Source organism: Balaenoptera ricei, chromosome 15 (genome assembly GCF_028023285.1).
Source record: "Balaenoptera ricei isolate mBalRic1 chromosome 15, mBalRic1.hap2, whole genome shotgun sequence".
NCBI lineage: Eukaryota > Metazoa > Chordata > Mammalia > Artiodactyla > Balaenopteridae > Balaenoptera > Balaenoptera ricei.
Genome location: NC_082653.1, coordinates 13471519 through 13496643, shown reverse-complemented (window position 1 = coordinate 13496643; position 25125 = coordinate 13471519). Strand labels below are relative to the sequence as shown.

At 46.2% G+C, this 25125-nt stretch overlaps 2 protein-coding genes across 9 annotated transcripts in view; one reads left to right on the top strand and one right to left on the bottom strand.

Annotated features, from left to right (window-relative positions):
* NCOA3 (nuclear receptor coactivator 3) overlaps positions 1–7958 on the top strand; it is a 120371-nt gene extending 112413 nt beyond the window's left edge. For 4 of the 5 annotated variants that reach the window (XM_059899035.1, XM_059899034.1, XM_059899036.1 and 1 more), the window contains 5 exons: positions 631–735; positions 2316–2547; positions 3355–3529; positions 4019–4160; positions 4480–7958. In XM_059899035.1, coding sequence (XP_059755018.1) covers positions 631–735; positions 2316–2547; positions 3355–3529; positions 4019–4160; positions 4480–4491 — 666 coding nt within the window. In that variant the 3' untranslated portion in view covers positions 4492–7958. The remainder of the gene's footprint in view (positions 1–630; positions 736–2315; positions 2548–3354; positions 3530–4018; positions 4161–4479) is intronic. The other variant, XM_059899038.1, reaches the window with a different exon arrangement.
* Positions 7959–8589: 631 nt separating this feature from the next.
* The window catches only part of SULF2 (sulfatase 2), a 143808-nt gene continuing 127272 nt past the window's right edge, over positions 8590–25125 (bottom strand). For 3 of the 4 annotated variants that reach the window (XM_059896465.1, XM_059896466.1, XM_059896467.1), the window contains exons 12-21: positions 15351–15567; positions 15128–15224; positions 14570–14664; positions 13572–13631; positions 13003–13172; positions 12650–12792; positions 11450–11573; positions 10707–10740; positions 10412–10465; positions 8590–9447 (exon numbers count right to left, since the gene is read on the bottom strand). In XM_059896465.1, the coding sequence (XP_059752448.1) occupies positions 9417–9447; positions 10412–10465; positions 10707–10740; positions 11450–11573; positions 12650–12792; positions 13003–13172; positions 13572–13631; positions 14570–14664; positions 15128–15224; positions 15351–15567 (1025 nt within the window). In that variant the 3' untranslated portion in view covers positions 8590–9416. The remainder of the gene's footprint in view (positions 9448–10411; positions 10466–10706; positions 10741–11449; positions 11574–12649; positions 12793–13002; positions 13173–13571; positions 13632–14569; positions 14665–15127; positions 15225–15350; positions 15568–25125) is intronic. The other variant, XM_059896468.1, reaches the window with a different exon arrangement.

The window sequence follows — 25125 nt, the reverse complement described above, 5'->3', positions numbered from 1 at the left end:
TTTTCCGTTGTTTCCTTCGTAACACATTTTTAAAACTTTATTTTTATTTTGTATCTTGAGTGCACTGAGTTCTTAAATGTGGGGGAATCGAACCACATAAGCAGATGAGTGAATTGAGAATCCAGTGAGCCGGAGACTCTTCCAGTGTATTAATGTTCCTAAAAGTCAGCGTAGGTACTCAGGAAAGCTGTATTAATGCGTTCATGGTATCACTTTTTACCATTTCTTTCCACTAAAAATCACCCAGGAAAAGGTAGCAGAAGTAGTTTTTTCCAGTGTTACTTTGATCAAATTAAAGCTATTTCCCTAATAGCCTAAGTAATCCCAGAGAAAATCTGACTTTATAAATCCTTTGGGTTGCTGTGGAAGACATTCTTTAAGCTGCAGAATTGCACTTTCACTTTTCTGCCTGTTGCTGAACATGAAGGCCTCACATGGCAGCCAAGGGCTTTCCAGCACCAGCCTTTTTGAAATGTGAAAGTGTACCGGTTCAGCTTAGCCATGACTTAGCCTGGTTAATGGGTTTAGAGGTGTCATCATGACCTCGCTGGGTGGTGCCAAGGGTGTGGACAGCTGTTTGGGCTCATTAACGTGCTCCACTTGCATTCTCACCACCCTGTGTCTCCCCAGTTTTTGAATCAGAGCCGTCAGGTACTTGAAATGAAAATGGAGAACCCCACTGCTGGTGGGGCTGCGGTGATGAGGCCCATGATGCAGCCCCAGGTCAACTCCCAGGTGAGAATCAGTCTCTCCGTGTTCAGGGCTGAATGCCCCGCACAGGGCTGGGCCCATGCTCGGCTCTCAGTAAATGTTTATTAAACAAAGACAGTACATAATCCCAGATTTCTTGTGTAAGAACCCATCCCATGGTCCCATCACACTTTTCTTCTTCCCTTTGTCTCTCCTACTGGTAACTAGGAAGAATCAGAGGAAGAGAGGTTCTTTTATTAAAAACCACTGATTCATGTTTTTAAAGTTAATTCCCCGGGGGTGGGGTGGGATGAATTGGGAGACTGGGATTGACATATATTATACACTATTGATACTGTATATAAGAAAGATAACTAATGAGAACCTGCTGTACACCTCAGGGAGCTTTGCTCAGTGCTCTGTGGTGACCTAAATGGGAAGGAAATCCAAAAAAGAGGGGATATATGTATACATATAGGTGATTCACTTTGCTGTACAGTAGAAACTAACAGAACATTGTAAAGCAACTGTACTCCAATAAAAATTAATAAAAAAATCGATTCCCTTTGTGATCAGTTGCTGTGTTGTGAAAACAGCTACCATTTACTTTTCAGGGATTGCAAATAACAAATCTGTAAACTTTTTTCTGTTCCTGGATTGTGAAACCACATGCTCACTGGGTAGAATTTGAAATTATAAGAAGTATAAAGAAGAAAATAAATAATTTATAATCCCACTCTCAGTGACAGCCTCTGAGATGACCTGACTTCCCATAGTGGGAGGAATGCTGTTAAAGTTCTGTCTGCCTCCAGTGCATGGTGGACACTATATTAAGGCATTTCCTTAGTGTGCACAAGGCAGATGACTACACGAAAATCCCTACTGTGGTTTGAAGTATTGTTAAACAACAACAATTCTGAAATGCCTAGTTTTCGCTGTTAGACCTACTCGGAAGTACCGATACCTATATATTTTCTTGATAGTCAGACCTCCTGTATAAGCTGAGCTAGGATGCTTTCCAAAAAGAGGATAAGTGTTTGCTTTTTGGTGGTGATCTCTCCCAGCTGGCAAATCAACAGGTCAGCTTCCTTGTTCAGTGCTTTGATCACGTCACCTCCTTACCCTTCACTTCTTCTGTCAGAAGGTTTAGAGAGACTACAAGAGCTTCTGGGATGGATTCCTGCTTCTCTGAGTATAACCCCATCCCTTTGTTTTTGGCTTCCCTTTTTGTTTCTCCCCCAAACATAGTCTCATGCCTGCCCCTTTTCTTCTTGCTGTTTTATTTCATAGTTTTTGAAAAGTTTGTCCTCAAATTCTACTCCTACATGTTCTCTCACTTTGAGGAATGTTTTCTGACTATGGCAAAGCCCGATGACGTGTCTGCTTTCGTCCCCCAGCCCCCAGTAATTTCCACGTCCCTGTTCTGCTCCCCCAATGCCCATACCCACACTGAGCCAGAAAGCCTTTACCATAATGAGAATTGTGCGTTTCCTTTTTTGTAATTATATAGAAAGGCATTGGGTGTTTTTTCTTTCTGATACCTCATGTGTCATGGGGGCACTGTATGTATGAAATTGGCTAGCTCTTGCCACATGTGTGTAATTGCGTTCTTTCTCGGGCATTAGCAGGGTTTCCTTAACGCCCAGATGGTCGCCCAGCGCAGCAGAGAGCTGCTGAGTCATCACTTCCGACAGCAGAGGGTGGCGATGATGATGCAGCAGCAGCAACAGCAGCAGCAAACCCAGGCCTTCAGTCCACCCCCTAACGTGACTGCGTCCCCCACCATGGACGGAGTCCTGGCAGGGCCTGCCATGCCACAGGCTCCACCCCAGCAGTTTCCATATCCACCAAATTACGGTAAATTTGTCAGGGATAATAATGTCTTCCCCAAAGTAACATTCCTACGGCTGTGAGAGTCACTAGGTCTGTTGTGTATTAAAAACAAATGCTATTCACTCTCTTGTTATTTCACGAGAGAAACAAAATTAATTAAAAAATAACAGAACAAAAATGTCTACTGCAGTGCACAGGTGATCGTCATTGAGGTAGATGATCTATCATAGTTCAGGTTTTTTCCCCCCGGGTCTTGTTTTTACAGTTCCCCACATCTTAATTTGGAAGAAAGACTTACCAGGTCCCCTCCAGTATGTCCCAGCGTAGTAGAACTCTGCCATCTCCGAACAGTGAGAGCAATGCACTGTGTGGGCTTTTTGAGTTCCTTTTCTTGGTGGCTTGGGCATATTAATTACAGCCATGCCTTTGTGAGGTTCCAGGAACGTGGTGGGAGTGGCGCTAGAGGTATCTATTGCAGAGATGACATTTGAGGATGCGTCCCTGTCAGCTGGGGACACAGCTCTTTGCCCTCTAAAGGGGGGTGGAGTGAGGAGCAGCGTGGTGTATGGTGTCCTTTTCATACAGAAAGCTCACGGAAGTAACTGCCCTTCGGGGGATCCACCCAGTGTGCATCTCTGGAGTAAGCCTGTTGCTCTAGTTGTCACCTTGGTGAGAAGCAAGAATTACTGGCAGGCAGCATCTTTATACCTTGTACTTAACACATTCCCCCACCTTTACAAAAGAACCTCAAGTTACTATAGAAAGCTGATATTCTAAGGAGGTAGCATTTGAGCATTGTAATTTCTTTTTCTTCGTCTTTTCTTTTTAAAGGGATGGGACAACAGCCAGATCCAGCCTTTGGTCGAGTGCCTAGTCCTCCCAATGCGATGATATCATCAAGAATGGGTCCCTCCCAGAATCCCATGATGCAGCACCCTCAGACCGCACCCATGTATCAGTCCTCGGAAATGAAGGGCTGGCCGTCAGGAACCCTGACCAGGAACAGGTGAAGAACGGGGAATTTTTTTTTTTTTTTGGCTGGGCCGCTTGGCTTGCGGGATCTCAGTTCCCTGATCAGGGATTGAACCCAAGCCCTCGGCAGTGAAATTGCAGAGTCTTAACTACTGGACTGCTGGGGAATTCCCAGAATAGGGACTTCGTAAAAGTCGGCCACATTCTAGTGCCAGAAATTCAGGGAATTAGTCTCTGTTTTTCAGCCAAGCCTGTTTGGATGGGGAGATGAAAGGTCCTAGGCTTACATTAGAGAGTGTGTGATTTGGCTCCTCTGTTTTGAGAAGCCTTCCTACTGTGTGCATCTCCACGAGGGTAGTGAGTACAGACAGCTGTGAAAGATAGAAGGCAGGCTGTCAGAGTTTTCTTGCTCATGTTGTTCTCTGCTTGAGTACAGCGACATTGACAAAATTGCGGTAGTCTCTGTGTGCATGTCCTGTGTTGTGAAAATGACCCAGGAGGTAATTTCCTGCTTTGTTTACAGCTCTTTTTCCCAGCAGCAGTTTGCCCACCAGGGGAATCCTGCAGCATATAGTATGGTGCACATGAATGGCAGCAGTGGTCCCATGGGACAGATGAACATGAACTCCATGCCCGTGACTGGCATGCCGATGGGTCCTGATCAGGTACGGGGTGGGGGGATCTGTTCCTTACCTTTCTCAAAAAATTTTTCCTGTTCTCTGGAGAGGACCAGAGCCTCAACTGTAATGTTAAAGGTCCTAGGTAGATTTTAAACTTGGATGTATAACTTAAAAAATGTATGTAATCATTGAAAAAACTTTTGGTTTGAAGGCATTGGGCCAGTTGATACTTTCAGAAATCTGGGATCTAAGAACTGAATCAGTCAGCCAGAGCCATGTTGCAAGCCATCAGCGTAGACATAACGGATTCTTTTCTGTTGGGCAAAGTGTGTGTTTTACTCATGTTACTTCTGGTTGCCAACAGAAATATTGCTGACATCCCTACCCCAGGACCTCCAAGGAAATCACTGTACAAATGACACTGCACTAGGATTATTGGGAGTAAAGAATCATTGTCTAGGCACCCAGCTTTGAAGAAAGGACCAGCTTTGATCTCCATCAAGGGTATTTCAAGTGATGTCATTTGAGCAGGCAGGACTGGATTTTAAGCTGAAGCGTGATATCTACCTGTTAATTTTTCCCTCCTCCTATGTATCATGGTGTTTAAAACAGAAATATTTTTGGCGTTCTGCCTTTTCAGGATGTGATTGTGGAGGCACGGAGTGTTACTGATCACAGAACTGTCCGGTGTCACTTTTTTCTGCTTTGCTATCCAAAGTCTTTGGAAAAAATGTAGGTGGGCCAGAGAACATTGGAGAAATCAAGAGATTAGAACATCCGGTTTCTTGATAGTTGCGGTATTGGGTGAAGAGCATGGTCCCAACCTCGAGTGTTTTTGTCACTATCAGGTTCTGTCCCGGGAGTGGGCATTTCAAAGTTCTCCCTTAAGGATAGTGTTGAGTTGCTCTGACCCTACTCTTGGTTGTCCTAGGCTTTTTCCTAAATAGCATTTTTATCTGCCCCGACTGTCCTGTAATACTTCACCTCCAGGAATTGTCCTTGGTGTCAAATGGCTTCGCAGAAGGGAAAATAGATGACAGTATTTAATTGCAGCAGTCAGTGGCAGTCTTTCATATGCTAACGTGCAGCGGAGTGCACTTTATTTAAAAAGTAATGGATAAATGCAATATTCTCGAGGTCTTGAGGAACGGTGAACCACATACCTAGTTTTTGTCTAAACTAATCTGTTGGACAAGAACTGTGATTTTTGTTGTTGTTGAAAGTACTGGTTTCACCCTTTGCCTATATGGTAGAGCAATAATGCTTTTTTTGAAAATAAACTGCAGAAAACCCAAGGCCAGGTACTGCATTCTGAATCAGAATTTCGCAGTGTTTCTGTGAATAGAATTTCTTTTGTAAATATGACCTTTAAGATATTGTATTATGTAAAATATGTATATACCTTTTTTGTAGGTCACAACAACTCATTTTTACAGAGTTTGTGAAACTAAATATTTAACATTGTTGATTTCAGTAAGTTCAACATGGTGAGGTTACCAACAGAAGTCATCCCCTGAATTTTGTGGCCTGGGGGATGGGGCAGTGGCCAACAGCTTTTCCTTGCCCCCAGCCTTAGATGCCTCGCTTGTTTTCAGTCTCTTAATCTAAATGCTTTTTAAAGAGATCATTTAGATGTAGACATTTAAATTTTTTTAAAAAATTTCTCTACCAGAACTAAGCACTTTGTTAATTTTGGGGGAGAGAGTAGATACGGGGAAATAAACTTAAAAAAAAACCCCCAGATATCAAGGATTTTAAAAGATCAAGCAATTTGATTTCAAAGAAGAATCTTGGATTTTAAGCAGTCCATAAATTAAATGGCAATTCATGGTATTTTTTTTAAAAAGTGAATACGTTGTCTTCTCATCCATTTTAGGAGTGCTCTAAGGTTTTGGTTGCTAGGACCTGAGTCCCACATTGACATCTCAGGTGTAGAATCCTCAGTGTGTGGTTCCTGGTGTCTGCTCAGCTTGTCTTGTCCTTCCACTACTGTGATGTTTTCCCCCGAGAATTGGAGGAGTAGCATCATGGTTATTTCCTAAGGAGTTCAGTCTCCATAGCAGCCAGTTTCCTGAGATTCAGAGCCGAGGTCTGATTGGGCGCCTTTGCATTCCCTCCCTGCTCTGCCCCCGCCCCTTTCTGCTGCTGCCACTTGTCAGTTGGGAATAGGGAAGAAAGTCAAGTTTAATTCCCTTTACCTGGTTTACTTTATCAGGTTCAAACAGTTGAATGAAATTGGGTTTTTGGACTATCTATGAATTTCAAATGTCTGTTAGCCTTGGTGTCATTTCCTAGCAATAACTGAGAGCCAGTTAAAAATTTTTCACACGTTTAGCCAATATTTCTAGGTGTCTCTGAAAGTGAGATCATTTAATTTCTTTGACTTATGGGTAAGTGAAACCTGTTTCCAGAACCACCACTAGAGTGGATTTGAGTTTCACACTCCCCCCACCTGGTTAAAAACAAATCTAAGATTATAAATCCATCAGCTTCCATCCGAGTGGCCTGTACTTTTTAGATAACACATCCTCTGGTCTGGAGACAGAGGCAGAGCTGAATAAGAGTCTCTGTCTTTTTAGACACAGTTGTATCTGAACCTTTCTCGTTGAAGTCACACGTGTGTGGGAGAAATAGAATGGTGCTCTTACCCTTTCTTGACTTTTAATTAAAAACAAAAAGTTTTGTGATTCTTTTCCTCAGTCAGTCCTGACTCCAGGCTAAGTAGAAGGCAGCACCCCCTTTTTATATGGAAGAAAAATGAAGTTTATTATAAGTTTTTATATTTTCTACTTGTTCATTTTATTGGTGCAAATTTGAGATTTTGTTTCCTTTTAATAGATGCAGTCTTTGAGATAATTTGTTGTTTTTACCTTTATTCCTGTTTTATCTTTTTCGGATAATTCTCTTTGTACTCCTCTACCTCTCCTCACCCCTTCCCTCACCCCCACCACTTTTTTAAACCTTAGTATCTGTTGGGTGAACAATGTAAGTAATGTTTTCATCTGCTTTTAGAATGTGAGATATTTCCAGTACCTACTTTTTTGCTGAATCCAAAGATATATAAATATAAATATATATATATTTTATAAAGATCAAAATGATATAAAGGAGATACGTTTCTTCCTTTAAAAAAACAAAGAGAAATCCATTGTTGAAATCCATCATATTATGATGCCACTTTTCTAAACTGTGCATCTTGATGGAAAGGTGTAAATATCAATCAATAGGACTGCTTAGTTATTCAGTATTTAATATCTAAGGTGAGTCGGGGGTGTATAGGGGCGGGGTACTACAGAACATAGCTGGCTTGCTGTCCTATAAGTTCCTTGATCCATAGACAGATGCAGCTGGAAAGTAAACAGAATGGATTGCCAGCTACCCATGTGCCTGTCCAGTTCCCTTTTTATTTGCAGAATCCGTGCATTTGTTCGCAAGTGGGAAATTCATAGGAGTAAAACCTCTTGGGTAGATGAACTTTCCCCTGCTGCAGAGGAGCAGGAGCTGTTACGTGGCTCCAAGGCAGACTGTTTAATCACGAGCAGGGTGTTCTCTTTTTCTTTCCTTCTCTTTCTTTCTCTCTTTCCAATATATGGAATTTTGAAGAAGATGGACATGTCATTCTGAGAGCAATATTTAAATTCTCAGGAATTGACTTACAGTATTGAGAATGAATTCACTTTCAATCAAGTTTACATTAAATGTTGTTTTTAAAAAATATAAATCACACTGCAAAGAATCCAAACCACACGGGATAACTTATGAGATGGTTGAGTGGTAAGCTGTGACTCCTTTGTTGATCATTTTGGACGTCATTGTAAATAAAGGTTTCTATTTAAAATTGAAGGCTGAGTGTGCCACTTTTTTTTTTTTTTTAAATCCCGATTGGATAAAGGGTAAGAGATAAGGCTAAGGAATCCTATTTCAGATAATAGTAGCAGTTTCTGTGAGGTTAAAAGAAATCTTGAAAGCATGGTCCTGTTCTTACACGAGGTAAGTGCTTAGGGGTCGTGTGTCAGGGAGAAACGTGCTGGGCCAGGTGATGGCTGAAGTTCTTCCTCCTCCCAGTCTAGTGTTCCGACAGCTACCTTTACCCGTGGGACTACCCGGTACACGACGAAGGGCTGGATGAGGTGAGTTGCTTTGCAGTTGGTTAATACTTTTAAAAAGTGAGGCCCTAAAGCTGGTGTGATATGAGACTTACCTTTGAGGTCCCTGAAGTATGGTAAATTCTAGTCAATTTATAACCATGTATTCCCTTTTAAAAAACCATCTAAACCCATGGTGTCTCCTTCCAAAAAGGTGTTGACTGGTGGTATCTTGAATGCTTTTTAACAAAAAAAGAACCAAACACACCAAAAAGACTCCTAAGAAACTTTTAGACTTTTAGAAAATGTCAAAGGTTCTCTCATACCAACTAACTGCTGGTCACTGGCTGGGGTTTTCAACATTGTTTGATAATACTTAGACTACAAAATTTCTTTACAAATACAATTTTATTAAAACTTGGGACATACATCAACTTCATGTCTTTGCAGGACTTTAAAAAACATCAGTTCTGGGACAGATAACAAAGGAATCCTGGGAGAAATGGCATCTGGTCAGGAAGAGGAAAGTCTACAACTGCACGGGGTTTTCTTTTACATGGGCCACAGCGTTTATTGACACCACCACTCTTGAAAATTGGGTTTTCTTATTAGTCAAATTCCCCTAAAAGTTCCCGAGCTGGTTACATGTAAATCGTCACATATATACAGTGAAGTCAGTTTCTTCAGAGGCAACCAGGGTTATCGTGTGAAGTATAAATTTATGACTTCTGTGCTGTTGACTCATTGTGAAACTCGGTCAGCATTTCCTGCCTCTGTCCTGCTTCCTAGTTCCTTCTTTGTGAAGGACCAAAAGAATAAGAGGATTTAAAACAGGGTGGTTCTTCCCAAAACAGGGTGGTTCTTACCCTGTGATTTAAAAAAATTCCAGTGACTTTCACCCTTGGGGAAAATTTCCAAGAAAATCTCTCTGCTGTTCTTCCCTTGTGAGCCTCTCAGAGAGGGTTAGTGGTGACTTTTTGATATGAAAATGCATTTTGTGCAGCTGGTGAGGTATAATCCAAAGCAAAAGCAGGGCAAAAATGGACTTCCAGAAGTCTCACTACTCCTGATGGTTCTCTTCCAGAATCTGCCACGTTGCCTGAAAGCGAATTCTGTGTGTCTCAGGCTTCTTGGCTAACATCATAGGTCTGCTGGAAATCAGAGTTTTTCATTGTGCAGGTGATGCCTCTGTTTTTGGAGGTCCAGCTCGTGCTTCTTAACCTTCCCAGCCTTCCCACAGTTGTCCCCTGTAGAACAGAAGCAAACTCATGTATCACGCTGCTTATGGATTTTCTTCATTGGTCCTACAGCTGAGTAAGCTTTGCTTCAAGGATGTGGCTGCGGAGGAGGAGTATTTCTAGGTCCCTCAGGGCTCGCTATCACCTAATCATCTAGATTGTCAGTTGTTGGCTTACACATTCAGTGGCTGGCAAAGATGTCATTTAAAGATCTGGATAGGATAGTGGCTAAGGAGAAAGTGAGATGTAAAGATCAAGTGCTTTCATTCTGGTAGCACCAAAGAAATGCTTAACTGGCTCATTATTTTTCCTGTTAAAGCCACACAGGTTTATATGCATATAAAGACAGAAATGAATAGGCCAGAGGTTGCAAATGGCAGCTCACCAAGGGGGCTGGTTGGCCTGCATGGTAACTTCATGTTAAATTAGTTGCCAGCATTAACAAATTCTCACACATATCTACGTTTCTGGATTTTCTCGATGAAGCGGAGGATTCAAATTGCATCCCATTCCGTTCTCTTTAGACCAGAGTGACCTCTGCAGGTTGCCACAGCCTCCTGGCCCCTACCAGCCTCTGTTGGCCCTGGAGTTCGTAGCACGGATGTTTTGGAGACTGTTCAGCGAGGCCACCTTGCCGCTGACACTGGGGACCAGGTAGCACCTCTGCAGCCACAGCCTTCAAGACGCCTGGCACTCAGCCGACTGACATGGTTCTCAGCCTCTCAGGAAGGCCTTGAGCTTGCCAAGCACAGATGATGATGTGGAGAACAGCGGTGTATTAGACAAAGTATTAATCTAGAACATGAAATGTATCCGAGTATGTTATTTTATGGGAAAGACTGATATGACTGCTTCCCCTCTTATGGGAACAGATGAGAGGAATAAGTGAGAAAGGGCACGCATGCAGAACAGCCTCGGCAAAACGAAGCGGATCAGGCCAGATCTCTATTGGTAAACTGGTTCCTCAACTCACAGTGATTTGGAAGAAGGTCTCTTCATTTCTGGCCACTTTCGACGCTGAAACTGCCTAAGTTTTCGAGTGTCAAAAGGAGAAAGAGTGTTAACCATCACCAAGAAAGAAAAAGTGACCCCCAAAGAACTAGACAAAGAAGGTCTCTTAGTGGACACCTATCGCTGGTGGGTGAGCTAGGCCCCTGGCAGACCAGAGAAAGGTAGCATCCCAACCTCACACGTGCAACCTCGAGGTTAGACTACAGGATGGGCCACCATATGGGGCGACTGTCAGGCTTTAAAAGCAAAAGCAATACCTGTATTGCTCATAGCTTCCTCCATCTTTCAGTCCTAAAGGAGAGAGAAATGCACAACATGGAAACAGGTAAATTAGGGCAAAAGTGGCACAAGCAAGGACAAACTTTATAACTGCCTCTTTTTCTTCTTTAAAACACTTCAGGTCTTTTGTCACAAACCCATGACGTTGGTAGTGGCTCCTAGACAGAGGGGACTGAATTACCAGGTGATCTGTCCCTAAGACTCTTGGTAGGTCGCCTACACTCTCGTGGCCTCTTATCGGTTTCAGGCTTCTGTTGCAGTCGTTCACCACTGACCTTGGTCACAGTGGGGGAGCCACACGTGGGCACGGAACACGTATGCTACCGAGGACAGACAGCCGAGGGCAGCGGGGAGATCCCGAGTGTGGGCTCTCGGCAAATTTCCCAGAGGATGTGGTAGTGTGACCAAGTGCGTGGGCTCTGGACCCAGTCACGTTACTCATCCATAAAACGAGGACAAGCAGATTTCACCTCAGAGGGTTGTCAGAAGGCCTGTCAGTTTATGCATGTAAAACACTTAGCACCCTGGCGGGCTTACAGTGATGGGTAAGTGATGGCACTTATCGTAAAAGGAGCACGTGGTTGGTGAATGTTAGGAAGGTGATATTATAGCTACTGGTGAGAATTCACCAACTCCTGGCGATTCTGGGTTCACTCTTCAGACAGGACCTCCTCAATCCCCTCCTGTGGTCACCCTGCACCACGCTGGGGCACCTGCTCACCCAGGTCCATGTTCCGGGTCCGGGGGTTACACTGCTTGTAACCCTTGCAGCTCCTCAGCTCCATGAGCTGCACGTGTAGCTGATTGAGGACGTCCCTGTCCAGGGTGTTCACTGCATTCATCAACTGGTTGGAAAAAAGGTATGTTATCAACAAGGTGAAGACAGGGACCCCCCCCTGCCCCCTTCTACCAGCTGGGGGACTTCAGGCAGGAGTACAAGGTGTGAAGGGATGGTGACCTCTACTTCCACAAGAGCTGGGGTTTGGAACAGTTAGAACTACCTTTTGCCTCTAGCCCCACATGCGTGAAATCTCAAAATAAAAACCACCTCTGTGTACATCACATTGAACTCCTGGAGCCACTGGTCAGGAAATTTACCAAGCTTGGAAAGAAGCCCTTCCCAGCCCTGTATTTTTAAGCAGCCTTCCTTCACAGCCCCTCAGGTCCTCTTGATGGAAAAGCAGCCATCTGGCGAAGGGCTGGGTGAGTGACCTTGTCCTTACCTGGTCTGGGAATCGCTGGTGACCCACTAACCTACCAGCTCTGTCACCCCCTTTCGTAAAATACAGGGATGACCTATCAAAGGAGAAAGACTGGTGGCCTGTATGGTAATTAGAGCAAAACAAGACAATCGAGTTGCTTGCACTTACAAATCGTGTAAAAGATTACTTTCAGGCTTTTCTTGAAACATGGAAGACTGGGCAATGCCAAGGCCATGCTACTGAGCAGCTCTAGCGCTGAAGCTGGGTCGTGACCATCTGTTTCAGAAGGGACACGCATGTTCCAGTCACCAGGCCCCGTGGCCGCTTCAGTCCCGCATGTGTTCAGTTGGGTTAATATAGGGGAAGTGCGGAGTAAGGGCTGCCTGAGTGTTAGTTACCGGCCTATCATCTGTAGGGTTTGGCCTGACCCCTAAGGACCCCTGAGCCTCCAAAGTTCTAGGCGTCTTCCCAAGATCCCACAAAGCCTGCTGGAACCGTGCCAGGTGCGTAAGTTGGAGGGAAGAGGCTGTACCCGGACGCAGGAAGACGGAGGCAGGAAGGGCGGATGGCACACAGAGTCCCAGCCTTCCTGGTGGCTTCAGCTCACTTCTGCTGTCTTAGGGACTCAGTGGGACTTGAAAAACCGGTTATCACTTCCTCGGGGTGGGGGGGGGCCTACCTGGCAGGGGCCCCATTTCTCCAGCCTGTGTTGCCCGTACCTGGTAGGGGTCTGTGTTGAGATCAAAGAACTCCAGGAAGCCGGTTGCAAATTCACAGAAGAGGAAGTTGTGGGTCTCATTGATGGTCCTCATGCACCAGTACGTGTTGTTGTTGGCGCTGGTGCAGGCGCAGAAGGGCCCCACTGCCAGGGGAGAGAGCACGCCCTGAGCCGAGGAGGCCCTGGCTGCCAGCCCCCAGCCCCTTCCTGCCGGAGCACTTGACCCCTGAGGTTGCTGGGGGACCTGTTCCCGAAAGACCCTCAGGGTCTGGCCAGGAAGCGCTCACAAGCTGGGGGGCGCTGGGGCGCTGGGACCCCCGGGAGGAGCCCCCGCCCTGGGCCCGGCTGGCTCACGCGTCCAGAGGGGCGCCGTCTGCCAGTGCTGGTTGTCGTGGGTGAAGCACGTGAGGCCGGGCATGCTGCACGTGTCGTTGTTCCGCAGGCGCCTGAGCAGCTTGCGGAGTTTCTTCTTGCGCTTCTGCTCCCGCAGCAGCCACACCTTGTCCTTCTCCTGCAAGCCCTTCCTAGGGGCGCACAGGGCCGCACCCCTCACACCTGCCCCGGCCCCACCCTGGAGCCTCCTCCTGCCCAGGGAGCCAGGGTCGTGGCCCTGGAGGGTTCCCAAAGGGAAGGCCCCTTGCCCAGGTCCTTGGCTCCTGTCATCCGACGTTAGCTCCCGAGGCAGCACAGGGTTAGGGCGTGCCCGGCCTCCTGCTCACACCCGTCCCTGGGGCCTGTGCCCTGCCCTGCCCTGCCCTGCCCTGCAGTAACCCGCTCCGGCCACAGAGGGGCACCCGGACCCTTGCTCGTCGTTCATCTGGCAGTCGGGCCTCTGCAGGGACTGCTGCGCCTCCCAGGGAAAGGCCAGGACTTGGCTTGTCCTCGTTTGTTTTGGCTTAAGGGAGGGCCGCCTCTGCCCTTACCTGAACGGATGCAGGCTGGAGCCTTTGTGCTTGAGGCGGCCTTTGTGCTGGGCGTGGTAACTGCAACAGACCCCCAGCCTGGCTTTCAGACACTGTGCACAGCGCCACACCGTGGGGTGGCTGCGAACTGCGCTTCTCTGGGATCCCTGTTTCTCCTCCTGGGGCGGGGCTGGGGAGGCACTAGCCCTGCGTGGCAGCTCCCTGCCTGCCCAGCTCCCTCCTCCATACGTGACCTGGGAGCCCCCCGCTGAAGGCCTCAGCCACACATAGAAGGTCGGGGTAGAGGCGAGTTAGCCAAGTCTGGAGGCTGGGCCTGGCTCTGCGTGGTTTTAGCCTCAGCATCTCCAGGCGGGTTGCCCCCCCGCCCCCGCCCACCTCACGCTTGGTCAGGGCCAGCCCTGGGGGAACCCATATTTTGTAAGCCCTTTCTGGAAAGGCAGCAGTGACTACAGTAGCCACTAACCACATGTGGCTATTTCAATTTTAATTAAACTACCAATTCGGTTCCTCAGCTCCAGTGGCCGCGGTTCAGAGCTCAATAGCCACGTGTGGTTGGTTGGTGGCCACCATATGGGGCAGCACAGATACAGCTGCTTCCATCACCAGAGAGGTTCTGTTGGACGGCGCTGCTCGCGAGTTCAGACCCTTGGGCTGGGGGTTCCCTGAGCTGGTAATGTGGGCCTTGGGCCGCGTGGGCTGTCCCCAGAAGGGCAGTCAGCAGAGGCACTTTTCCCTCCTGGGAACCGGCTCCACAGTCAAGGGCCTGCCTGTCAGCAGTGCATGAATCTGGGCATCTGGCTGGTACCCGAGGGGCGGTGCTTTCTGCCCAGTGGCTGACAACGGGGATGTGAATTATTACTAATTATGTTTACCCTAAGCAAGGAGACAGGGATATAAAAATAATGAAAGGAGTCACAGAGGAGGGGATGCTGTATCCCTAGGAGTGATCCCGCAAGAGCACTCGGGGCCTTCCCGGGGGCTTTCTGCTACCTCCTCACCTGATTTTGTGACAGTCACATTCTTCTGGCCTCTTTTTCTTCAGGTGACCTCGGACTTCCCTCAGGTTCTTAATTTTGTTCTGCAGGGTCTCGATCTGAGGGAGGGAGCAGGAGAGGAGGCCGTGAGCCTCTGGGGGGGCTGGGTCAGCAGGGCTGGCCTGGCGGGGCCTCCCAGCCACTGTGCGCGTCTGTGGGTGCTGAGGGGGGGGGGTCCTTGGTTCCACCTGCTGAAGGAACTGTGGGTCATTCTCCTGTCTTGTCCTGCCCGAGAACCAGCTGAGCCCATGGGGGACTTCAAGGTCTCCCCCGAGGCCTGTGGGGCTGAGTGTGGCGTGAGCATCTTGTAGATCACAAAGGGGTACGACGTGGCTGTGCTGTTCCCCCCACCCCAGTCCGGCAGGAGCTGTCTGTCTGAGGCCAGGACCGACACTGCTGGCCCTGGTGAAGGATTCCGCGGGGCCTCCCTCCCCTGGGCCTGGCTTCCCTGCCTCCGGCTGTGGCTGGTGGCCCCGCCGAGCTCGGGGTCGTGAGAACCCTCCTGGCCCAGACTCCCGTCACCTCGTGCTCAATGTGCAGCTTGTGGTCCTTCCAGGCCTGCAGGGACTTGTACAGGTCCAGGTCGCACTGGACCGTGTCGTTCTCCAGGATGTAGCACCTGTTCGAGAGAAGGGGTCACGTGGGGCCCTCGGGGCGTTGAAGGGGCCCAGGCAGGGGCCCGAGAGGTGTGGGCGCCCCTGCCAAGGTCCAGCCCCCCCCCCCGACCCCCACCCTAGGCTCTCACCGATGTGTGACTTTAATGGGGTTGGGGGCTGAGTAGTCCGGAAGGCCCCCGGTGCCACTGAAGTCCCCGCCGTCCCTGTCGTCTTGGTCCTCAGGGGCGCCTGGCCAGTGCCGCTTGGTGAGGTTGCGGGGCTGGGACCAGTCGTCCAGGCCGACGTGGTGCCCCTCGACGGCCACTGAGCGGATGGAGCGATTCCGGACGTAGCTGGCCTTGTACTCTGTGGGGTCAGAGGGGTGGCTGGGCTGGCAGTAATCAGAAACCTTCCAACAAACAAAAAGTCTAGGACCAGACAGCTTCACTGGTGAATTCCACCAAACATTTAAAGAAGAATGAATACCAATCCTTCTCAAATGCTTCCAAAAATAGCAAAGGAGGGAACACTTCCAAACTTATTTTTACGAGGCCAGTATTACTCTGATACCAAAACCACACAAGGATGCCACAAGAAAAGTACAGGCTAGTTATCTCTGATGAACATAGATGCAAAAATCCTCAACAAAATATTAGCAAACCAAATAGAACAATACATTAAAAGGATCATATACCATGATCAAGTGGGATTTATTCCAGGGATGCAAGGATGGTTTACCATCTGCAAATCAATGGGATATACCACATTAACAAATGAAGGATAAAAATCATATGGTCATCTCAATATATGCAGAAAAAGCATTTTACGAAATTCAACATCCATTTATGATAAAAACTGACAAGCCATTAATATCCAAAATATAAAGACTCATATAATTCAATAGCAAAACCCCTAAACAATCAATTGAAAAACAGGCAGAGGATCAGAATAGACATTTTTCCAAAGAAGACATACAGATGGCCAACAGGTACATGAAAAGCTGCTCCACATCACTAATCATCAGGGAAATGCAAATCAAAAGCACAGTGAGATACCACCTCACATCCATCAGAATGGCTATTATCAAAAAAATACGAAATAACAAATGTTGGCGAGGATGTGGAGAAAAGGGAGCAATTGTGCACTGTTGGTGGGAATGTAAATTGTTGCAGCCACTTTGGAAAACAGTATGGAAGTTCCTCAAAAAATTAAAGATAGAACACCGTATGATCCAGCAATTCCACTTCTGGATATTTATCTGAAGAAAACAAAAACACTAACTCAAAGACATCTGCACCCCCATGTTCACTGCATTATTTACAATAGCCAAGATACGGAAATAACCTAAGTGTCCACTGATGGATGAATGGATACAGAAGATGTGGCACATACACACACACACACACACACACACTGGAATATTACTCAGCCATCAAATAGAAGGAAATCTCTCTGTTTGCGACAACGGAGGTGGACCTTGAGGGGATTATGCTAAGCAAAACAAGTCAGAGAACGACTAATAGCATATGATCTCACTTATCAGTGGAATCTAAAACCAACCAACCAACCAAGCTCATAGAGAACAGATTAGTGGTTGCCAAATGGGGGGGTGGGGGGTAGGAAGGGTGGGCGAAATGGGCAAAGGGGGTCAAAAGGTACAAACTTCCAGTTACAGAGTCAGTCAGTCCTGGGGATGTAATGTACAGCATGGTGGCTACAGTTAATAATAATACCATACTGCATATTTGAAAGTTGCTGAGAGAATAGGTCTTAATAGTTCTCATCACCAGAAAAAAAATTTTTGTAACTATGTTAAGTGGACTTGTTGGCGTGATCACTTTGCAATATATACAAATATCGAATCACAATGTTGTACACCTGAAACTAATGTAATATGTTAATTACACTGCAGTAAAACCCCACAAAACAAGATCAAAAAACCCATTAATTTGAACTGGGGAAAAAAGAGCCAAGCAGCACATTCTCCCAGACAGAAAAGGGAGAGGGGGCTTGGGGAGGTCACTGATCTTCTCCGAGTCTATTTCCCCAGCAGTGAGCTGGATGCTCTCCACAGGGTGGGCAGTGAGGCGGGGCTGAGAGGTGTTTTTTTCTAAGCTCTAAGTCACCTATGGAGAACTGAGGGTGTGCAGGTGTTGGGGCTCAGAGCAGGCCACCCCAAGATGCCACAATGGCATATTGATTATTTTGAATTAAAGTTCTTTGAAACACAGCTGGTGGGGAAAAAAATGATATTAAAAAACACTCTGACTCCACCTCTTACCCCCTGAATGCAGGAACCTCTCCTAGGCCTGCAAATGACCAGGAAGAGGCTCAGCTGGAGGCTGACAGTCAAGATTTGACAGGAGCGATATCTGAGGCCTTTCCCCCTAAAGTTAATTAGTTTAAGGTTGAATTCTGTACTCGGGAGGAAAGCATCCCAAAGCCTTTTTGAACATTTCATGCAAACTTTTCAAAGGCACACTGCCTTTAACTTGGAAGCCCCAGTGCACAGGAATCTCTTCATATCTGCTCTAATGGGAAATTGTCTCCTTGATATCAGAAAGCAAATTCACAATAGTGTGGTTGGTTGGTCTAGGCCACCGCTAATTGTAATAATGGAGGCTGGAGCTCGATTCTTCGAAAATAGTTTCCAGGAATGCAGAAAAAAGAATTAAAAGCGACAATTCTTGCTTTGCAATTTGAACCTTTAGGAAAACAAAAGCATCACACCTACGGTCAATGAATCTTCGACAAAGGAGGCAAGAGTATACAATGGAGAAAAGACAGTCTCTTTAGCAAGTGGTGTTGGGAAAGCTGGACGGCTGCTTGTAAATCAACACCCTCTCACCATACACAAAAATAAATTCGAAATGGCTTAATTAAGACTTAAATATAAGACATGATACCATAAAACTCCTAGAAGAGAACACAGGCAAAACATTCTCTGACAAATCGTACCAAGGTTGTCTTAGGTCAGTCTCCCAAGGCAATAGAAATGAAAGCAAAAATAAACAAATGGGACCTAATCAAATGTATAAGCTTTTGCACAGCAAAGGAAACCACAAAGAAAACAAAAAGACAACCTAAGGACTGGGAGAAAATATTTGCAAACGATCCTACTGACAAGGGATTAATTTCCAAGATATACAAACAGCTCATACAACTCAGTAACAAAAAACCAAACAACCTGATCGAAAAATGGGCAGAAGACCTAAATAGACATTTCTCCAAAGAAAACATACAGATGGCCAATAGGCACATGAAAGGATGCTCAATATCACTAATTATTAGAGAACTGCAAATCAGAACTACAATGAGTACCACCTCACACCAGTCAGAATGGCCATCATTAAAAAGTCTGCAAATTGGGCTTCCCTGGTGGCGCAGTGGTTGAGGGTCTGCCTGCCAATGCAGGGGACACGGGTTCGAGCCCTGGTCTGGGAGGATCCCGCGTGCCGCGGAGCAGCTGGGCCCGTGAGCCACAACTACTGAGCCTGCGCGTCTGGAGCCTGTGCACCGCAACAAGAGAGGCCGCGATGGTGAGAGGCCCGTGCACTGCGATGAAGAGTGGCCCCCGCTTGCCTCAACTAGGGAAGGCCCTCGCACAGAAATGAAGACCCAACACAGCCATAGAATAAAAAAAATAAATAAAATTAAAAAGAAGATGAATGGCAAGTGTAGTTTAAAAAAAAAAAAAAAGTCTGCAAATAACAAATGCTCGAGGGGGTGTGGAGAAAAGGGAGCCCTCCTACACCGTTGGTGGGAATGTAAATTGGTGCAGCCACTACGGAAAACGTTATGGAGGTTCCTTAAAAAACTAAAAATAGAGTTGCCATATCATTCAGTAATCTCACTCCTGGGCATATACCCAGACAAAACTATAATTCGAGAAGATACATGCACACCTATGTTCATAGCAGCACTATTTACAATAGCCAAGACATGGAAGCAACGTAAATGTCCACTGGCAGAGGAATGGATAAAGAAGATGTGGTATATATATACAATGGAATAACATTCACCCATAAAAAGAATGAAATAATGCCATTTGCAGCAACATGGATGGACCTAGAGATTATCATACTAAGTGAAGTAAGTCAGACAAAGACAAATACCACACGATATCACTTATATGTGGAATCTAAAATATGACACAAATGAACTTATTTACAAAACAGACTCACAGACAGAGAAAACAAACTTATGGTTACCAAAGGGGAAAGGGGGTGGGGGAGGGATAAATTAGGAGTTTGGGATTAGCGGATACACACTACTATATATAAAACAGATAAATAACATGGTCTTACTATATACCACAGGGAACTAAATAGAATATACGTATAAAACTGAATCACTATGCTGTACACCAGACGCTAACACAACATTGTAAATTATAATTCAATACAAAAAAGAAAACAAAAGCATGACTCTGAGAGTAACTCCAGGCTCACTCAGAGCTCTTCCTGTTTGCCTCCAGACAACTGCAGATATTATAAGAAATCAGGACAATGGAAGAGAAATTTGTCCTACACTCAAGAGAAAGGAAAGTTTAAGAAACCATCCCCTAGGCCCCAGCATGCCCAGAAAGTTCATTCTTCTCCTTCTGAGGGGCGATTCCTTCCCAAATGACGGGGTCAGCCAATCCTCAGTTGCACCCCAGAGGCTACTTAAAATAGAGATCAGGATCGGACACTGCATTTCTTAATTGACACCAGTGTGCCTTCCTCTACCATCGCTCAGAGGATTTATGTCAACCTGTCACTGCTGATTCTATCCAAGCAGTCAGAGTCTCCGGACAACCTACTACATTACCCACATCTCAGCCCACCCTAATATCTTTTAGGGCCTCTTAACACCCATCATATCTAATTTCCAACTGCTCACCAGCAAACCTTCTTGATAGAGATTTGTTACGTAAATTTAATGCTACTCTACAATGTAATGAGAAGGGCGTTTTTATTTCCTTGCCCTCAGACCAAGCCCCAAATCTCCTACTTTCCTTATTAGAAACTCGTCCTGATTTAAATTCCTCTGAAGAGGGTGAGTCTTTAACAGATGTCCCAATTAGTCCCTGGGCCACACATGCCAATGAAGTTGGATTGCTACTAAGCGCTGAGCCTGTATGCATGACCTGGAAGAAAAATAAACAGGTCCCTTCTCTGCAAAGAGATACAAAGCGAGGAATTAACCCTATGATAGACTCTCGTAGAGCTGGGTGTGCTTGTTTTTACTTCCTCACCCTGTCACACTCCAAATAAAAGTAGGTAAATTTGTAATGAAAGAAGGTAAATTTGGCCCAGACGAGAATCAAATCTCTCGATTTGCACAAGCCCTAAGAGCCATAAACTCTTGTAATTCCCGGGCACCCTGTGGTCCCTAACCCAGCTGTTACCCTCACTTCGACTCCTGCTGACCCAGCCTGGTTAAGGTAACTGAGCTCTGCTCAGATTCCTCTTCAATCCCATGCACCTGACGCACACCTTCTCTGCATTTACCTCTCAAGGGAGACAGGTAACAAGGACTGGCATAGCCGTCGGGGAGAAGTTTTCCTTCTACCCTTCTAGGTTCTTCTGGCTGGTCTAAGAATTAAGTTGACTTGAGACAGGTTAACAGGAGAAAATCAAAAAAAGTTTAATAACGTATCCATGGGAGAAACCCGGAAAAACCTGGAAGCCCTCACCTGAAACACACCCTCAGCCAAAGACGAAAGAGGATGTAGAGGGTGGGAGATCCAGTCAGGGAAGGCGACCAGGAAAAGCACAGTAAACAAGGGTGACTGTGACACAGATTTAAGCCCTGGCCCTCTCCGCGGAGAAGAGTTTCCAGAGATTTGGTCAACCTCCTCTTCCAGGGACAGAGAGGGAGACAGCGTTACAAATGGAGATTTCCCTTACAGACGTCAGTGTTTCTTGCAAAAGGGCAACTCCCACTAGGTTTTCAGTTTCCCCTGTGTCTGCTGTTTCCTAGAAAATAACCAGCTCAACATAATATGCCAAAGAGATGTATTTTAGGGTAGCAAATTCTGCTCCCCTACGAAGCCTTACATTAGTTCTGTCCACACCTCTGGTTCTTGGCTTACCTGATCGTGATAAACCTTTTCATCTACACGGCCATGAAAATGATGGGATTACTGCTGGCATTCTAGGACAGCCTTTTGCCTCAGTTAAGTCCTACAGCGTATTTCTCATGTCAGTTAGACTCTACGGCACCAGGTACGCCCCCCTTATGTACGTGGCCCTGCTGACTACAAAGCCAGTGCTCTAACCATAGGCTCCCCCAGTCACCTCTGTTTCCCACGCTGTGTCTGCCATGTTACAAGTTCACAGGATGCAGCACTTCTCTGCGTGGCGAGAGACCACCTGTGAGCAGCTCTTAACCTACCCATCACCGTCCATCATTAATACTCTAAATCTGGCTCCTTTACCCCCCTCCCTGATGGTGGAGAGCCCCACTCCACGCCACACGAGTGCCTCGCAACTACAGGAACGGTCTCAAAGCCACGAGATGCTCTCTCAGACATCCCTTTAGACAACCCAGACTTACTTCGATTTTGTGATGGCTCCAGTAAACGAAGTTTCCAGGGAAACATAATAACTGGTTATGCTGTGGCTCCCCACGTGAACCACTTGACGCATATTCTGTGCCCGTGAGACCAGCCCACGCGGCTGAACTCATCGCTCTTCCTGGAGCACGCACACGAGCAAAGGGGAAACTGCCACCATTTACACAGACTCCAAAGATGCTTTTGGAGTCTGCCATGGTGTTGGTGCGATTTGGAGATCCCGTGGATTCCTGACTTCTGCAGGTTCTCCTAGTGCTAACGGGTATATAATTGCTGCCCTGTTATAAGCTAGTCACCTCGCTTCTAACGCTGCTGTTGTTCACTGCTCAGGAGACTGATGCTTTATCTTTAGGAAAGGATGGGGTGGAAAGAGCTGCTAAAATTGCAGCTCAAAATGCCCCCTTTATCCTTTCTCCACCCACTTTTTAAACCTGCCTTTATCCCTGACTGATATTAACTATCAGGCAAATGCCCCACAATCTAAATAGGACAAATGGCACAAAAAAGGTACCAAACAATGATCAGATAAATTAGACATTGGGCCACATGTACTTCAGGTAGCTCCTTTTCCTTTGACCTTGTGGCTTGAGCTTACCTCCCATCAAATGAGATGTACTGTGCAGACAGGAGAGTGGTTTTGCCCTGGCAGCCATGGAATTTCTGACCAAATTATTTCCCAGTGCACTACTAGTGAATTGCACCTAACTTCTGGGAGAAATCGGTGTGCCCTAGGAAGTCTTAACCAGGCCCACACTGCCCTTTGTGGCACTCCAAACAGATCTTATAGATTCGCCCCCAGCTTTAGGCTATTCTTGCTATTTGGTTATCTTTTACATGGTTAGCGGAGGGACTGAATGCCATCCGACTAGATGTGGTGATGCCACACAGTGGTAATGAAATTAATAACTGAGGTTATTCCTAATTTTGACATTCCTTTATGGATTGAATCAGACCAAGGAACTCATTTCATAGCAGAGATAAACCATCTGCTTGCAAAAACTCTGGGGTACTCATTAAAATTCCATACTCTGTACCATAACTCCACCATCAGGGCAAGTGGAACACAAAAATCTAGATATAAAAGGACTTTAGGAAAAGCTCTGGCAAGTAACTGGACTTAAACGGTCAGAAGCTTTGCCTCTGGCCTGTAGAAGGATCAGGAATACTCCAATAGGAGACATGGATTAACCTCTTCTGAAATAGTGCTTGGATAACCCATGCCTACTGGCATCTCTAAACTTTCTATTTCTGGATTAAGTGGACATTGTGGGAACATAAGTGAATAATGTGATGCTCTGACCAGCTGCCTACAAGAACTGACTAGTGTACCTGAAGCTTATTGCCAAGAGGGAAAAGGGGCGCAGCCTCCCTGACACCCTGACATCCCTTTGACCAGGAGACCAGGTTTACATCAAGGACTTTAGAAGAAAACATGCATTGTCACCTCTCTGGGAAGGACGTTATGAGGTACTGCTACCTACCTACACTCCCTATGTTACCACCAAAATAAAGGGAAAATCGTCTTGGGTTCATGCAAGCCATGCCAAATTGGCGTAGACCATCTCTCTCAAGACAGCTGGGAGAGACAGTCCCCACAGGTGACCTCAGAGTAAGGATTTCCAGGGCCACTTCCCAGGCCTGGAAGCAGCTGGCATCACGAATTAGATAGCTTTTCCCAAGATCACGGATCAAGAAACTTCGCCTGCAATCCCACTCCTGGGCGTATATCTGCGGAAAACTCTAATTCGAAAACATACATGCACCCCTACGTACAGCAGCACTACTTACAATAGCTAAGACATGGAAGCAACCTTAATGTCCATGGACAGATGAATGGATAAAGAAACTGTGGTACATATATACAATGGAATATTACTCAGGCATAAAAAAGAATGAAATAATGCCATTTGCAGCAACATGGATGGACCTAGAGATTGTCATACTAAGCGAAGTAAGTCAGAAAGAGACAAATACCATATGATATCACTTATACATGGAATCTAAAACACGACACAAATGAACATATCTATGAAACAGAAACAGACTCATAGACATGGAGGACAGACTCGTGGTTGCCAAGGGGGAGAGGGGGTGGGGGAGGGAAGGATTGGGAGTTTGGGGTTGGTAGATGCAAACTATTATATACAGAATGGATAAACAACAAGGTTCTACTGTATAACACAGGGAACTAAATTCAATATCCTGAGATAAACCATAATGGAAAAGAGCATGAAAAAACGTGTATATATGTGTGTGTGTGTGTGTGTGTGTGTGTAACTGAATCACTTTCCTGTACAGCAGAAATTAACACAACATTGTAAATCAATTATACTTCAATAAAATAAATTTAAAAAACTTCGTTTTTACCTATCCCCCCCCTTTAAGACTCCCTACATATTCACACGCTAAACAAACAAACAAACATGCACCTTCTCTTACTAATGACCACTTTCCCACATTCATTATCATTATCAGGAGGCTGAGCGGAGAGTGCTTGTCTATCTAGCCTACTTCCCCTCTAAAAGTCTCCACTATGGGCTCCTTTTCAACCTGTGTCTTGCTTAGTAACCTTTACTTTGTCAACAGGTCAGGCATAAACCAAACACCCCGTTGTGCCGGTTTACCAATGCCTGGCCATGTCAATCAATCAGTCTGACTGTTGGTTGTGTCAACATCTAGACGGTACAAGTGCCCCTGAGCTGGTCTGCGTTCCTGCCAATGTGCGCACTGTGGACTCGGTACAGAAGTTGGTTCAATGACAGGGAATGGTCTCCACGACCGAAAAACATCGCTCTCTCTCTCCTTCTGGGGGGGTCATCGGGGCTCCGGAAAACCTCTATAGAAGCTCAAGGGCTGTCCCTCGCCCAGGCTAAAAACAATAGGTGAAAAATTTCCCTTTGCATTGAAAACAAACACTGGACCTTTCCTGGGTGACAGGCCAGGACAGTACTGCAGTCAGACTCAGGGGTTTGATTCCACAGGTGGCATCTTCAAACCTCTCATGGAGACTGGAGGTGACCCTGGCACTACCCTTTTTAGTATAAACATCTGCCAACTCACCAAGTGTCCTGGGTGGCTCACCAGCCACCCTTGCACAACTTGGGGTATTACAGCTGCTCCCCTGATTAAGCTGCCCAATACCACACTATATATATGGGTGGACCAGAAATCTGGACTTCCTTGGCTCAGTGACAGAACCGAGCTTTAAAGGAGCTCAGCAAGGAGCCTGTGTACCACTGGTGAAAACACTGCTCCTGTGTAACCCAAACGGGACAAGGAGTGCCCACCTTACCTCTAGTAAAAGAGAAGGTTAACTCTTTCCATCAGTGGAGGGAAGCGCGGCCATGTTATTGGACTGACCT